At 47.8% G+C, this 15,799-nt stretch overlaps 2 protein-coding genes across 3 annotated transcripts in view; both read right to left on the bottom strand.

Moving 5' to 3' along the window:
• Window positions 1–3,547: 3,547 nt before the first annotated feature.
• HMGN2 (high mobility group nucleosomal binding domain 2) lies at window positions 3,548–6,930 on the bottom strand. The gene is made up of 6 exons (XM_007522548.2): window positions 6,714–6,930; window positions 5,882–5,926; window positions 5,678–5,707; window positions 5,425–5,475; window positions 4,974–5,069; window positions 3,548–4,394 (listed from the first exon to the last, which is right to left on the bottom strand). The coding sequence occupies exons 1-6, from the start codon at window positions 6,726–6,728 to the stop codon at window positions 4,359–4,361; spliced, it is 273 nt and encodes a 90-aa protein (XP_007522610.1). The 5' UTR covers window positions 6,729–6,930; the 3' UTR covers window positions 3,548–4,358.
• A 1,738-nt stretch (window positions 6,931–8,668) lies between these two features.
• The window catches only part of DHDDS (dehydrodolichyl diphosphate synthase subunit), a 45,815-nt gene continuing 38,684 nt past the window's right edge, over window positions 8,669–15,799 (bottom strand). The window contains exon 9 of one of the 2 annotated variants that reach the window (XM_007522549.3): window positions 8,669–10,190. In XM_007522549.3, coding sequence (XP_007522611.1) covers window positions 9,951–10,190 — 240 coding nt within the window. In that variant the 3' untranslated portion in view covers window positions 8,669–9,950. The remainder of the gene's footprint in view (window positions 10,191–15,799) is intronic. The other variant, XM_016187918.2, reaches the window with a different exon arrangement.

Genomic DNA, 15,799 nt, shown 5'->3' with positions numbered 1-15,799 from the left:
AGGACAGAGAAATGGAGAGAGGAGGGGAAGACAGAGAGGGGGAGAGAAAGACAGACACCTGCAAACCTGCTTCACCGCCTGTGAAGCGACTCCCCTGCAGGTGGGGAGCCGGGGGCTTGAACTGGGATCCTTCCTCCAGTCCTTGAGCTTTGCGCCACGTGCGCTTAACCTGCTGCGCTACCGCCCGACTCCCGCTTTTTTATTTTTTTATATTTATTTATATTCCCCTTTTTGTTGCCCTTATTGTTGTAGTTATTATTGTTGTTATTGATATCATCGTTGTTGGATAGGACAGAGAGAAATGGAGAGAGGAGGGGAAGAGACTTGCAGACTTGCTTCACCACCTGTGAAGCAACTCCCCTGCAGGTGGGGAGCCAGGGGCTCGAACCTGGATCCTTACTCCTGTCCTTGCGCTTAGCATCATGTGCGTTTAACCTACTGCGCCCAACCCCCCCAATATATATATATTTTAAATATCTTTATTGGATAGAGACAGCCAGAAATCGAGAGGGAAGGGGGAGAGACTGACACCTCCAGCACTGCTTGCAAAGCTTTCCCCTTGCAGGTAGGGACTAGGGGCTCAAACCCCAATCCTTGCACATTATAACGTGCACACAACCAGGTGTGCCACCATCCAGCTCCTTAGCTCTCTCTTAATAAAAATCTAAATAATGTGGTCCGTGAGGTGGTGCAGTGGCTAAGGCACTAAACTGTCAAGCATGAGGTCCTGAGTTCGATTCCCCGGTAGCACATGTACCAGAGCTGGTTCTCTTTCTCATGAATAAATTCTTTTAAAAAAAAATCTAAATGACATGCTATGTATATGAAGTATACTTACCTGAATTGGAAGGTGGTATATAGTGGGTTTTTTTTAAAGATTTTATTAATTTTATTAATGAGAAAGATAGGAGAGAAAGAACCAGACATCACTCTAGTATATGTGCTGCCGAGGATTGAACTCAGGTCCCCATGCTTCAGAGTCTAGTGCTTTAGCCACTGCGCCACCTCCCGGACCACAGTATAGTGTTAAGACTCTGAAGTATGGGGACAGGGGGTAGCGCAGCGGGTTAAGCGCAGGAGGCGCAAAGTGCAAGGACCGGCCTAAGGATCCGGGTTCGAGCCCCTGGCTCCCCACCTGCAGGGGAGTAGCTTCACAGGTGGTGAAGCAGGTCTACAGGTATCTTTCTCTCTCCGTCTTCCCTCCTGTTTCTCTCTGTCCTATCCAACAACGAATGAAATCAACAATAACAATAACCACAACAAGGCTGCAACAAAGGGGGGAGTGGGGGAATGGCCTCCAGGAGCAGTGGATTCATGGTGCAAGCACTGAGCCCCAGCAATAACCCTGGAGACATAAAAAAAAAAAAGACTGATGGTTTTTTGTATATATCGCTTTAAGTTCAATCGTAAGGCACTGCCATGTGCCCGTGACTTTTCTGGTTTTCTCTCCCTAAATAAAAATGTATACATATAAGGTGGGAAAATGTGTACTAAGCTACCTTTATATAAGGGTGATTATACCATTTAAGGTTTTTTTAATATTTATTTATTCCCTTTTGTTGTCCTAGTTGTTTTATTGTTGTAGTTATTATTGTTGTTGATGTCGTCGATATTGGATAGGACAGAGAGAAATGGAGAGAGGACGGGAAGACAGAGGGGGAGAGAAAGATAGACACCTGCAGACCTGCTTTACCGCCTGTGAAGCGACTCCCCTGCAGGTGGGGAGCTGGGGGCTTGAACCGGGATTCTTTTGCATTTTGTGTCACCTGCGCTTAACCCGCAGCGCTACCGCCTGACTCCCATTTAATTTTTTAAAAACATTTTATTTTTAAAAAATATTTTTATTTACTGAATAGAGGCAGAGAGAAACTGAAAGGGGAGGGGGAGATAGAGAGGGAGAGAGACAGACACCTGCACCCTGCTTCACCACTTGTGAAGCTTTCCCCCTGCAGGTGGGGACCAGGGGCTTGAACCTGGGTCCTTGCTCACTGTAGTGTGAGTGCTTAACCAGGTGCACCACCACCTGATCCTTAGATTTTACTTACTTATTCATGAGAAAGATAGGAGAGAAAGAACCAGACATCACTCTGTTATATGTGCTGCCAGGGATCAAACTCAGGACCTCGTGATTTCTAATGCTTTAGTCACTGCGCCACCTCCTGTACCACTTATCTAAGTTTTAAATATTGGAAACAAAAGAATGATTTTATCAGTCACTAAAATGAAGAAGAAAGTGGAGGTAAAAGGAATAGAAAATAGACCTTGAGTAGCTTGTTTTGTAGATTAGATAGGGGAAGTGACAGGGAAGAATGCAATCCAGGGTTAATAAGTTCTTGGCATTACATGTCAGAGTGGAATGATATACATACCTCACAATATACTGTCAAAATAGCTCACTTGGATAGTGAGCTTCATCATGTGCAAACTTGACTACCTTGTTGGAAGCAGCTCCAGTCTCTTACTATCTGAGAATGCCACTCTGGAGTGACAAAGTCCTGGTTACTTCCTTCCCCACCTCCACCCTCCAAGAAAAAGTCTATACCCCCTACCAGAGCAAGGCATTCACTCAGCCCTATAAGCACCACCTTACAAGCTTTTTTTTTTTGCCTCCAGGGTTATTGCTGGGACTCAGTGCCTGCAATAGAATCCAGTGCTACTAGAGGCTATTTTTTTCCTTTTTTTAAAAAAGAAATTTTCCCTTTTGTTGCCCTTGTTGTGGTTATTATTGTTAGATAGGGCAGGGGTGGAGAGATAAGACACCTGCAGACCTGCTTCACCACGTGTGAAGCAAAACTCCCCTGTAGGTGGGGAGCTGGGGGCTTGAACCAGGATCCTTGAGCTCAGCTCCATGTGCACTTAACCCTCTGCGCTACCGCCCAACCCCCGCTTTTTAAATTTTCTATTTATAAAAAGGAAACATTAACTAAACCATAGGATAAGAGGGGTATAGCTTTGCACAATTCCCATCACAACTCTGTATCCCATCCCCTCCCGATAGCTTTCCTATTCTTTACCCCTCTGGGAGTATGGACCCAGGACTGTGGGTACAGAAGGTGGAAGGGCTGGCTTCTGTAATTACGTGCCTTTTCTTAAGACAACCTAGGCCACACAAATGGTACTTGTTCTTTCTTTAAACCCAGAACACTGTTTCGCTCTGATTATAGTGGTGCTGGGGATTGAACCTGGGACCTTGTAGCTCGACATTTAAAGCAATTGAAGTTGGGACTCTAGAGCCTCAGTTATGAAAAGTCTCTTTGCATTCAATCACTGACACCCCCCTTTTTTTTTTGTCTTTGTAGCTTCAAGCTTTAATCAGGAAAAGAGTAAAAATTTGCTCTGGCACTGCAGAGTGCACCACACTGGGGAGAGCTCCTGTCGGGTGGTGCTATGAGGTACAAAGTTCAAGTCTCTTACTATTGTATTTACTGTTGAATGTGAAACATTAATTCCCCAATAAAGAAATTAAAAAAAAGTTCAAGTATCTTGAGACTTATAGAAAACCAGGATATTCTACACTTGGGGAAAAGATTAGAGGCAGCATTCCAAGCCAACTGTATCCAGCTTTATTAAAGATACTTTTCATAAACAATCATGGTATTTCAGGCAGGACATGGGCAGACAACTGTTAACAGTATACAACAACTTTCAAACTCCCTTCTTCAATGGAATACCAAAATCAGAAAGCCACTATAAAACCTGATGAAATCTTCATTCGATGCTCTGAACAGGGAAAGTTTAGAGTGAGGGTTGACATTTCACATTTAGCATGTTGTTTAACAACTTTTCACAAGCCGACCCTGACTTTCAGAAAATTAAATGAAAATGGTAGAATTATTCAATCTGAAAATCCACAATCTGAAAAAAAAATATATCGCAGCTCTTTTGAGGGATGCCATCTCAATGGTGACACTGTGAAGTCCAGATTGCCTGACATACTGGTAACCACTTTTTTGAGTCCAGGCTCAACAGGTCTCTGGGCTAAAGGGAGTCAAGTCTATGCTGAAGGCAGAGAGGGAGAAGAGGACATAAAACGAATTTTAGTTTCTCCACACCATAAGGCGTTTGGGCCAAGGTGGTTAATGTGTCTCAGCATAGAGAAATTCCTCCTTCTTCGAACCAGAGGAAATCTCTCTAAACTAGAAGAGAAAGGTGTTTTCCCCTGTGAAAATCTAGCTTTGGAGACACTATTAATGACATATGCCCTCTCCCAAAAAACAATGAAGTGTTCTGTGTGCTAACAACATAGCTTTAAAAAAAAAAGTAAAACAAAATTCTGCATTTTTATAAAACTTGATAAAAAATAGTATTTCAAACTGTACAGTCACCAGAAGTACACAGTTATCAAAAATGCACACATTTCACTTGGCATCTCCAGCACCTTCAGCTTTCTGTGCCTAAAGGAAAAATAGACACATTAACACAACATGTACATTTTAAAACCATTTTTATTCACATTCTACCTAAAGGTGTGGGAAGTGGTATAGTAGAGAGGATGTTGAACTATCAAGCATGAGGTCCTTGTAAGTTTTTTTTGGTTTTAGGTTATTCAACATTAAACTCAGGTCTTCTTTTGAGGGTTACTAGACAGGTAACTTTGCTAAACTACTTCCCCTATGAAACTTACTACAAAATTGGGGAAGACACCAACATCTGAGGAGCTGAAGTTATTTTTAGCTTGAAAATATTCTTATGGGAAAAGCATGAATGTATTGCCTTTGAAAAGAACAGATTTGATACCATAATATTTTGTTTTTAAATAATTTATTTACTCATGAGAAAAATAGAGAAAGAACCAGACATCACTCTGGTACATGTGGATAGAATTCAGGACCTCATGGTTGAGAGTCCAATGCTTTATCCACTGGGCCACCTCCAGGACCACCTTTTAGTTTAAATTAAACTAACAGGAAAACTGCAAGTTCTGGATTCAAGGAACACACTTGAAATGATATAAAGGAAGTCAGTAAGTGTACCTGGTCTGTTTTGGCATCTCCATTTTCTGCAGGATTATTCCCATCCTTGCCAGCATCAGCTTTCCCCTTTTTCCCTTTGGGTACCTTCTCTCCCTTCTAAATTGAGGGGCAAAGAGGAGGATAGGAAGAAAAAAAAAAAGGCTTCTTCTCATTTCTTACTACCAGGGCAGTTTAAAATGCTCTTCACTCCCAGAACCCACCTCCTCATATTGGTAAAAATAACCAGCCATCATTCTGGTACATGTGATGCCCAGGATTGAACTCAGGAACTCACGCATGAATGTCCAACACTTTATCCACTGTGCCACCTCCCGGACCACACTTTCTGTTTTTGATTACATTTCCATCCCACTAGTCATAATTTCCACTTCATGACAACAGACGAAGGTGACAGGAAACTGCTCAGGCTTAGTAACTTCCAGGGGCAGGCTTCTTTCCTGGTCTCACTTACCTTTGCAGGGGCCTTCTTAGGCTTGGGCTCTGGCTTTGGAGGCGCAGGTTTCTTTTATTCCGGGGAGAAAGGGGAAGAGCACTAAGTGTTAAGTACCAGAGAACCCACAACCCAACCATACAAATCCCTTCTGTTCTGCAATCAGAATCCCACTCGGCACTCGCCATGCCAAGTCAGCACTGACTGGCCGCGGCGCACAGAAAACGGAGGGCCATTCGTTTTAGGGACACGGGGAAAAGAAACAAACACTTACGGCAGATAACCTTGCGGATCTTCTCTGTGGCTATAGTGAAAAATAAGAGAAAGTTAAGATCTGGTCAGTTGGACCACTTCAAAACAAAAATAAAAGTTGGCGCTGTTGTGTTCTGGGTAGCACGAAGTGAAGCAAGGCGGGCAGGCCTGGGAATGGCTGAGGACCACCAAGGCCTTTGTGTAAGTCTAAGATACAAAGACTTACCTCGTCCTTCACCTTGGCTTTATCTCCCTTGGCGTCCCCTTCGGCCTGTAAGAAAACACAACCAGCTTCGGAGACAGTCTGCGACTAGCGGAGCCCCAGCTCCTCCCATGCCGACACCTAGGTGCACAGCGCGGTGCAGGGAGCCCGCTCGCGCCCGCGCCGCTGCAGCCCTGGCCGAGAGCCGCCGAGCCTCCGCCGCGCGGGCTAAACACGAGGCGCTCGCGGCGGAGCGGCCCGCGCCAGGCAGAAGCAACAGCTGCAGATGGTGCAAACAAACCCCCCCGGGGGCGGGGCCGGGGCGCAGTTGCCATGGCAGCCGTCGAGGGCGGGAGACGGCGGCGCGCGCAGCCGGGACGCGTGGGCGGCGCTGCGCGCACCGGGGCGAGTCTCGCGCGCGGAGGCCGTGGGCGGCGGGGCCTCGCGGTGAAACCCCGCCCCGGAGGCCGGCCCCGCCCCCTCGCGGCGGCCGTTTTTTGGCGGCAGCGCGCTCCCCCGCCCGCCAACCTCCAGCGCCGCCTTCCCGCCCTTTCGGGTTTGAATCACCCGCCAGCCGAGGGGAGGGAGCGGCGGTGGGGGAGGGGGCGCGGGGCGGGCGCGGCGAGCGCGATAAACAGCCGCCAACATGGCTCCTCCCGCCGCGGCCGCCGCTCCTCCAATATGGCCTCTGGCGCCCGCGGGCAGCTGCGCCACGCAGGGCTCGCTCGGGCCCCAGACGGCGCCTCGAGGCCCCGCGCCTGCTCCGCCCGGGTCCGGCCCTCGCGCCCCGACTCGAGGCCGTGGCGGCGGCGGAGGAGGCGGCAGCGCCCGGCGCAGCGGCTCTCGCGCCACGTACCTTTCTCTTGGGCATGGTGGCGACGGCGGCGGGACGTGGGCGCTGAGCGCGGGGACACGGCGGCGCGTGGGCTGTGGTCGGTCCGGGGGTCGTCCTCGCCGCTTCTTCTTCACACTGCTCGGGCTCCGGGGGGTTTATAAAGTTTTTATAGCGCTGGGAGCCCCGGACCGGTTAGAACCGGATTTCACCTCCCGCCGCTGCTCATTGGCCCAGCTGGGGTCACGTGGGCGGGGTTTAAACTCACCTCCTCTGGAGGGAGTGAGGAGGGGGTACAGGGGGAGGGCGCGCGAGACGGCGGCGCGCCTTGGGGGTGGGGGCGCAGTGGGGGAAGCGTGCGTCGGTGGTAATAAAATGGGGGAGGTGTTGTTGCAAATCGGCGGGCTCCTACGGCCGGCTTTTGCAAACTACCAAGTTCCTTCTACCTTATGCAACCGAGCTACCCACTTCTCCAAGCCGTGCGACACTTCAGGACACATTTTGGTCTCTTTCCTTCCTGTTCCCGCCGGGGCCCCCCAGAAAGGCCAGGCCGAACTGCTTCTCGCCGGAGGCGGGAGGAAGCGCGCTGCTTGGAGTCACAGGCTGCAGTAGCAGGGCAAAGGCTGTCGCTGAAGTGGAGAGCCGGGAAGCCAGCTTGGCGCAGCCAGTCGTGCATCCTTTTCCATACTGCCGTGCAGCCTTCGTGCACCTCATCTGGAGGGCGATCAACTCGGGCTGATGGCGGGGAATTCGTGATTTGAGGGAGAGATTGGTAGAGGTGCCGTTCGGGTGCTATGGGGCAGGTAGGAGCTGTCCTTTCAGCACCCCCAGCCAAGCCGCCTCCCCAAATGCCAAAGAAGCCCCCCAAAGCCTGTTGGGTGGATCCATTAGGTCCTCGTCTTCATGGACCTGAGGACTCCGTAGCTCGATGGAGGGCAGTCGCCAGCAAGGCCTGCCGGCACTATTTCCTCCGCGCTGCACCCGGCTGGGAGACCTTTAGCTCAGCTGCCCCCACCCTAGGCGGCTACCAGCAAACGCAGCTGGCGAAATCCCTCCTAACACACTGGCAGCCTGGTTTCCTTTCACTAGCGAGAGGGGGGAGGAGGGTAGCGTCCAGGGATTAGGAAACAAGTAGAGGAACAGGTGTTGCGATGGCAAAAGGGTTTTTACAGTGGCTCAACTCTTCCTGGCCCCCAAAGTGAAGGATCGCACCTGAGGGAGGGTAGGCATCTCCAACAGTAAAAATAAGGTATTCTTCCGGTAACACTGTTCGAAAACAAGTTTTGTATCAGAGTTTTGAAAATTTTAACACTCAGGAGAACACAAGAACATAAGTATCCTCAGGTGGGAGGGCATACAAATAGGTCCTAGCTTGAAGCAAGGGTTGAAGCTAGCTTGTACACATCTTATCAGTAGAAAGTAACCATTAGTTCATATAGATTATTTGCAGCCCCTGCTAGCGGGTAGAAGTGGTCCTTTAACCTTTTTTTCTCTCCAACCTACCATGTCTCCTGGGGAAGCCCAACCTCACCCAATCTTACTGTGTCCCTCTCCCAGAATCTAGGACCCCAGGCTAAAGAAACACCAGCCCCATTAATCACCTCTACTGTACCCGTCATATCAGTCAGACACAAAATGGAGACAGGACTCAACAGCCATGCTCACAGGGCAGATTCCATTTGCTGCCTCCAGCCCCCCATTCTCGCCTTAATTGTAGGGCTCTGCATTATAGTCGCATAATTCATGCCTCCCTAATTAAGGCTGTCAACAGCCCCATTGTAAAGCTAGAAAATGTACAGCACCTGCTCTCTGAGAACCCTGTGCCAGGGACTGGTAGAAGGGAGTGCCAGGTGTGTATGGGGGGTTTGCCAAAGAGTGCATTGATGGGCTTCTCAATCGCAAGTGTCTGCCATTTATGCTTGATTTTGGGAGATGACAGCCAAGGGGGTCTCTTGTGCCAGGTACAGGAAGGGGAAAAGAAAACTTGAAGGGTGTGCTTTTAATTCTGCTTGCAAGATCCCACCTTCCCTCTAGATGGAAGTGCTTGGGGAAACTGATTGTAGAAAGTAAGTTAGGAAGACTAAATAGTATTTGGATGGTATTACTTGCTGGTGCTAGCCTCTTGGGGGCACCTGCTCAGGCAGAGAGCTCTCTTCAAATGTACTAATCCTCTCAATAGCTCTGCAGTGAGGTCTGGCAGGGAGAAGTAAGGGAAGGCCACAGCCCCTGACTCTGCCCTTCTTCCTGCTGGGCAAACTTGGTCCTCACAAGCAGAGAATCTGCCATATAAATCATCTCAGGGTCTATTTGGAGGGTCAGGTCAAAAAGCTGTGAGAAGTCTAAAAGATTGAGGAGGTGGGAAGCACAGTTGGAGAGAGTGAGCACAGAGATAGTCGGAGAAGTGCTTGTTTCTGTGCTCTTGCTCCTAAGGTGTACTGAATTAGATTCACCAGGGCCTCTAGGCCCTTCTGTTATCCCGTAGCCATGGAGGGGGCTGGTCTCACTGGGGAGTGAAGCCTGGCCCCATGCCCTGCCAGAGGAGGAGAAAAGCTTGTGTGGGCTGAGTCGACAATAGGTAATTGGATTGTAATCACCCGCCTGGCTTCCTAGCGCCATTGGGGGCGCTGAGCCTTTCAGTGAGCAATCAGCACTGCGTGGTGGGAGGGGGTAGAGATTCAATAGCAAATCCCAGGTGGAGAGCCAAGGGGGAGGAGCAGCAGATGGGCAAATTTTCTTTCTGTCTCTCCCTCCCCTTTCCTTGCCCAAATAATACGGGTTGTCTATTAGCTATTTACCAGCAGATCCAAGGTGGAGCTGAATCTTTTGTGAAAGTCGGGTGGGAGACTAAGATGGATGAGTAAAGGGCTAGGGCTTTGGGGAAAACCTAAATCCCCCACAATTCAGTGTTGAAGGATATGCTTAGTAGAAAAATAAAAGTGCATCCAGGAGCACAGGTCAGGGTAGCAAAGGCATGGAATGAGCAGGAGTGGTAGAGTTGGGGCTTCTGCTCCCCAAACCTACAGGTAACCAGAGTGGGATTTAATGAGTTGTGGGAGACTCACATCCTCAACTCTCCCCAGGGGTCACTGTTTGACAGCCCAAAGGTATCTATCACCAGCAGACCTGGCCTCTGGGGCTCTCCTGCCAAGCAAAGGGATCACAATTTATCACCAGGAAGGAGGTGCCTTTCACCAAGAGAAGGAAGAGGAACGGAGGCCTGGAGGCAGAGGGCAAGGCAAGGTGGCAGTGGGCCAGCCTCACTCAGGCTGATGCAGTGCCCAGGCGTGTCAGCCAGTGAGCCCTCTTGAGTTCCAAAGCCTGCAGGAAGCCCTGGACCCGCTCTTCTCGTCTGGCCAAGAGTTTGTGCAAGCATGTCCGTCGGAGCTGGGCGTCCCCACTGGCCTGGAGCCCCTCTCGAAGCAGCTGCTCTGTCACTGCAGCCTGGTCCCTCTCCAGCTGCTGCCTCTTCTGCTCCTCTGCATACATGTCTCGGGCCTTCTGCTAGAGAAAAGTGGGGATGGAGGCGGGGAGATCATTTTTAGGTGCAGGTGGAACTGGGATGGGAGGAGGCAAGGGACAGGACATATGGAAGGACAAGTGCAGGATGGCATTTGTACCAGATATAGAAAGCTTGGGGGCAGCTGTGTGGTGGGTGATGTCCACACTATACAGGCAGGGCAGGGTCGCTCTGGATCCATCTTGGTTTGTTTTGGGTGGGAACATCTGTATTACTTGATATTCTTCTTGGGTATGTGCTTGGAAGGCAACGAGACAAATGTGGGTCTGACTTCTAGCTCCTCCACCAACTTGCTTTGTGGCTTTGGACAAATCCTTTCCTAACCTCATTTCATCATCTGTAAAGTGGGGGCTGTGCCTACCTTAAAGAGTGGTTTTTAGGATTAGTGATAATATATGCAAAACCCTCTCTAGCATATTAGCAGGCTCTCAAACAGAAATAGCAATTTTTCAAGTTATCGCTGTCAATTCTCTGCTGCCAGGAAGGTCCTATTGCTTCAAGGGTCAGACCCATCAGTTCATTTTCCTTAGTTACTTACTCTAAAGGTGCTATCTTTCCAATCCCCTAAGCTATTTTTCAGAGCCTGACTCCAGTCTTGGCTCCTGTATGGAGACCAATCTGACTCTTTAAGCAAATTACCCTCTGATGAACATTCAAACAAGTAGGTTCAGATCTCTTAAGCCACTTACTGCATTCTGTCTACAGAATAGGTATTAGTGTTAAGAGAAATAAGCTGTTTGGGGCTGGGACATGGCTCATCTAGTAGTGCAAACACTACCATGCACAAGTCCTCCAGCTACCACATAGAAGCACTACTTGGGGGCTGGGGAGGGGGAGGTTTCACAAGTGGTGAAGCAGTGCTACAGTGTCTCCTTCTCGCCCCTCATCTAAAAAAAGGGGGGAGGAACTGGGAGGTGGCAGATGCAGTTGAGAACACAAGTTGCCATGTACAAGGACCTAGGTTCAAAGCCCCAGTCCCCACCAGCAGAGGATAAGCTTCATGAGCAGTGAAGCAGGTCTGCAGGTGTGTCTCTTTCTCTCCATTTCCCTTTATTCTCTCATTTTTTCTGTGTCCTATGAAATTAGCATATACATCTATTTCTCTACATATAGATAATTTCAAATGAGTGAAGTAGAAGATGTGCAGAAACAGAATTAAGATTCAGGATAGCTTGTGGAGTAGTTACATGAAAGCCATGAAGAGAAGTGGCCCCTCCACCTGCTCTCCCCTCATACTTTTTAAATTATTTATTTTTTAAAAAATATATATTTCTTTTTGTTGCCCTTGTTGTTCTATTGTTGTAGTTACTGTTGTTGTTATTGATGTCATTGTTGGATAGGACAGAGAGAAATGCAGAGGAGGGGAAGACGGAAAGACGATAAACAACAAGGGCAACAAAAGGGGAAAAATAAAATTAAAAAAAAAAGAGGGAGAGAGAGAGAGAGAGACACCTGCAGCCCTGCTTCACCACTTTGAAGCTTCCCCCTGCAGGTGGGGACTGTGGGCTTGAACCTGGGTCCTTGTGCATTGTAACATGTGCACTCAACCAGGTGCGTCACCACCCAGCCCCTCATTACAGTGTCATTTTTTTTTTTTACTATCTTCATTCTTGAAGTATTTTAGTTGTTTTATTATTTATTTATTTATTTATAGGATAGAGAGAGAAAAATTGAGAGGGTAGGGGAAGATAGAGGGGGTGGGATACAGAGAGACACCTGCAGCCCTGCTTTACCACTTGCAAAGCTTTCCCCCTGCAGGTGGGGACCAGGGGCTTGAACCCAGGTCCTTGTGCACTGTACAATGTGCACTCAACCAGGTGCACCACCACCTGACTCCTTAAGGGAATATTTTACATGTTCACAAACACCTTGCCCTTATATGGAGCCTGTGTGGTCTTTATTTTATTTTATTTTATTTTATTTTCCCCTTTTTGTTGCCCTTTAAAAAAAAATTGTTGTTGTTTTTGCTGTCGTTGTTGTTGGATAGGACAGAGAGAAATGGAGAGAGGAGGGAAAGACAGAGAGGGAGAGAGAAAGAGAGACACGTGCAGACCGGCTTCACCGCCTGTGAAGCGACGCCCCTGCAGGTGGGGAGCAGGGTGCTCGAACCTGGATCCTTATGCCGGTCCCTGCGCTTTGCGCCACGTGTGGTTAGCCCGCTGCGCTACTGCCCGACTCCCCGTGTGGTATTTTCTATCTCCTGGAGACAGACAAGGTCTCTCACAGTAAAGATTTGATGCCTGCATAAAAATGACAAAAGGGGGAGTCGGGCAGTAGCGCAGCGGGTTAAGTGCAGGTGGTGCCAAGCGCAAGCAACAGCATAAGGATCCTGGTTCGAGCCCCCAGCTCCCCATCTGCAGGGGGGTCGCATCACAAGTGGTGAAGCAGGTCTGTAGGTGTCTATCTTGCTCTCCCCCTCTGTCTTCCCCATCTCTCTCCATTTCTCTGTCCTATCCAACAACGATGACATCAAGAACAACAATAACTACAACAATAAAAACGACAACAAAAGGGAAAATAAATGTTTTAAAAATTTAAAAAAAAAAAAGGACATATGGGGGCGGGTAGTGACACATCAGGTTAAGTGCACATAGTGCAAAATGCAAGGACCCCGTGCAAGGATCCTGGTTTGAGCCCCCAGCTCCCCACCTGCAGGGGGGTGGCTTCGCAAACAGTGAAGCAGGTCTGTAGGTGTCTATCTTTCTCTTCCACTCTGTCTTCCCCTCTTCTCTCAATTTCTTTGTGTCCTATCCAACAACAACATCAGCAGCAACAACAATGGAATAAAGATGGCCGCCAGGAGCAGTAGATTCATAGTGTAGGCACCAAGCTCCAGCGATAACCCTGGAGGTCAAAAAAAAAAAAAAAAAATGAGGGTTGGGTGGTGGTACACCTGATTAAGTGATTAAGTGCACACTTTATAATTTGTAAGGGATGGAGTTCACCTCCCTTGTCTTCATCTGCAGGAGGGAAGCTACAAAAACAGTGAAGCAGTGTTCTGTTTTGAGTGTCTCCCTTTCTTCCCCATTCCCTCTTGATTTCTCTATCCAGTAAAAAAAAAGAAAGGAAGAAAAAAGAAAAAAAAATTCTACAAAATGCTCCCTCTAGGCTCTTGAATGATCCCAGGCATTCAAGGGATACTCTTTTTTTTTTTTTTGCCTCCAAGGTTATTATTATTTTTTCCCTTTGCCTCCAGGGTTATTGCTGGGCCTCTGGTGCCTGTACTATGAATCCACTGCTTCTGGAGGCCATTTTTTCCCCCATTTTGTTGCCCTTGTTGTTATTGTTGCCACTGCTGTTGTTGTTGGATAGGACAGAGAGAAGTTGAGAAAGGAGGGGAAGACAGGGGGGAGAGAAAGACAGACACCAGCAGACCTGCTTCAAGCTTGTGAAGTGACCCCCATGCAGGTGGGGAGCTGGGGGCTCGAACCAGGACCTTTAAGCCGATCCTTGCACTTTGCACCATGTGAACTTAACCATTACAGCCTGGCCCCCAAAGGGTACTCTTCTGCTACGACAATGAACTCACCTGCAGCTGGAGTTCCAACTGCTTCAGTATCCTTATTTTATAGACAAGGAGGCTAAGGCTGAGGTAGATAGGAATTTTACCTGAATCCCACCAGGGGTTGAAGTTTCCTTGGTTTATCTACTAAGGTGAGGTCTGTGAGAATTGTGTCTCTGACTAAGTGGCTTGCAGTTGGATACCCATCTGTCTGTCCAGCACCACTTGGCCTGCATCTAACACGCCACCTCAGAGTTCTAAGTTCTCAGGTACTACACCTCAGAAAATCTAGGCTAATGGAAGTCCATTTAATGGTCAATATCTCCCTGATCATATAATCTACTCTCTCTATATAATGATCAATTAGTTTCAAAGGAATTAGATTCTTTTTTTGTAGCTCTTTAATTTTTTAAAAATTAATTTTATTTGACAGGACAGAGAGAAATTAAAAGTGGGAAATAGTGGGGGAGAGATAAGAAAGACACCTTTGGACCTGCTTCACCACTCCTGAAGCATTTCCACTACAGGTTGGGAGCAGGGGCTCAAACCCGAGTCCTTGTGCATGGTAACTTATATGCGTCACTGCCCAGACTCTTTATTTTACTTATTTGGTTTTTTTTTTTAAGATTCATTTCAACCAGAGGGAAAGAGACCAGAGCGCTGATCAGTTCTGGCTTATGGTGATGCCAGGGACTAAACCTGGGACCTCACAGTCTCAGACATGAAAGTTTGGTGAACTACCCTTGGCACAATATTCCATAGTATGCTTGTATAGATCTTTGAGGCCTTGATGCAAGAAATGGGGCTCTGATCCTCTAATCTATTCAACTAAAGCTCTTCTGAATGTTAACCTTCTTTGCTCTTATTCTCTCCTCAAAACAATAAGGGAGGGCTGGAGAGGAAACATAATGGTAATGCAAAATGATTTTAAAGCCTGAGGCTCCAAGGTCCTAGGTTCAATTCCCAGCACCACTGTAAGCCAGAGCTGAGCAGTGCTCTGGTAAAATAATGATGATGATGATAACAACAACAACAACAGATGTATCTAGAAAAGAAGATTAAGGAAACAAGATGTAAATTCACAATCCCACCCCTCCCTTACTGTGATCCGGAGAAAAGCTATAGGTTTTAGGCTTCAAAATACTTGTTAGTCAGTGACTAGTCCTCTTGTAAGTTCATTCTGCCATAATCAACATGTCAAGGTCAGTAGCTCTGTTTCTGAGGGCTGCCCAAAATAGAGCTCCTCCGGCTAGCAACATAATGCCCTGAAGTGCCCCCCCAGATCTCCCCTGCATGGAATATTGGGACTCAGGACACAATAAATAGGATGCAACAGGTCCATGGCTTTTCTTGGGAGCAACATGGGGGTAAACAATACTGGTCCCATCATTCTCTGAAAATGAACTCTGTCCCAGAATTATTCTCAGCACCATTCATGCATTAGTTTACTGAACCCTATCACAAACCTGTGAGACAGGTGGTATGGTATTATCATTCTTCTTCTTCTTTTACAGATGAAGAAAATGATACTCTGAAGGGTTAAGTAATCACAGTCAGTCACATAGCTAACATGAAGTGCCAAGACTCAAAATCTGGAATGTCTGGTACAGGGCTAGGGAGATAGCATAACAGTTACACAATAAAATTTTGATGCCTGAAGCTCTGAGATCCCATGTTCAATACCCAGCTCCACTATAAACCAGAGCTGAGCAATGCTCTGGCGCCTCTCTCCCTCTCTCTCTCTCTCTCTCTCCCTCTCTCTGCTCTGGTGCCTCTCTCTTCCCTCTCTCTCTGCTCTGGTGCCTCTCTCTCCCTCTCTCTCCCTCTCCCTCTCTCTCTCAATCTCTCTCTGTCTTTCTCTAATGAAAATAAAACAAAAATAAGCAAACAAAAAAGGAATGCTTGGCACAATAGTTCAATCTTTTAACCTCTTCTAAGGAGAAGCTAGTGGATATCTGAAGAACACTAGAAATGAAATGGTTGAGTCATCTAGTCTGGTATCTAATCTCAGTCAAATGCATCAAAGGCAGCTTAGTGTGAATATGTATCCCGTTCCTGCCGCCCGTAATGTCATCCTTGTAGATTAGATGG

Source organism: Erinaceus europaeus, chromosome 13 (genome assembly GCF_950295315.1).
Source record: "Erinaceus europaeus chromosome 13, mEriEur2.1, whole genome shotgun sequence".
Lineage (NCBI taxonomy): Eukaryota > Metazoa > Chordata > Mammalia > Eulipotyphla > Erinaceidae > Erinaceus > Erinaceus europaeus.
Note: the sequence above shows the minus strand (reverse complement) of the source record. Positions and strands in the feature narration are given on the sequence as shown.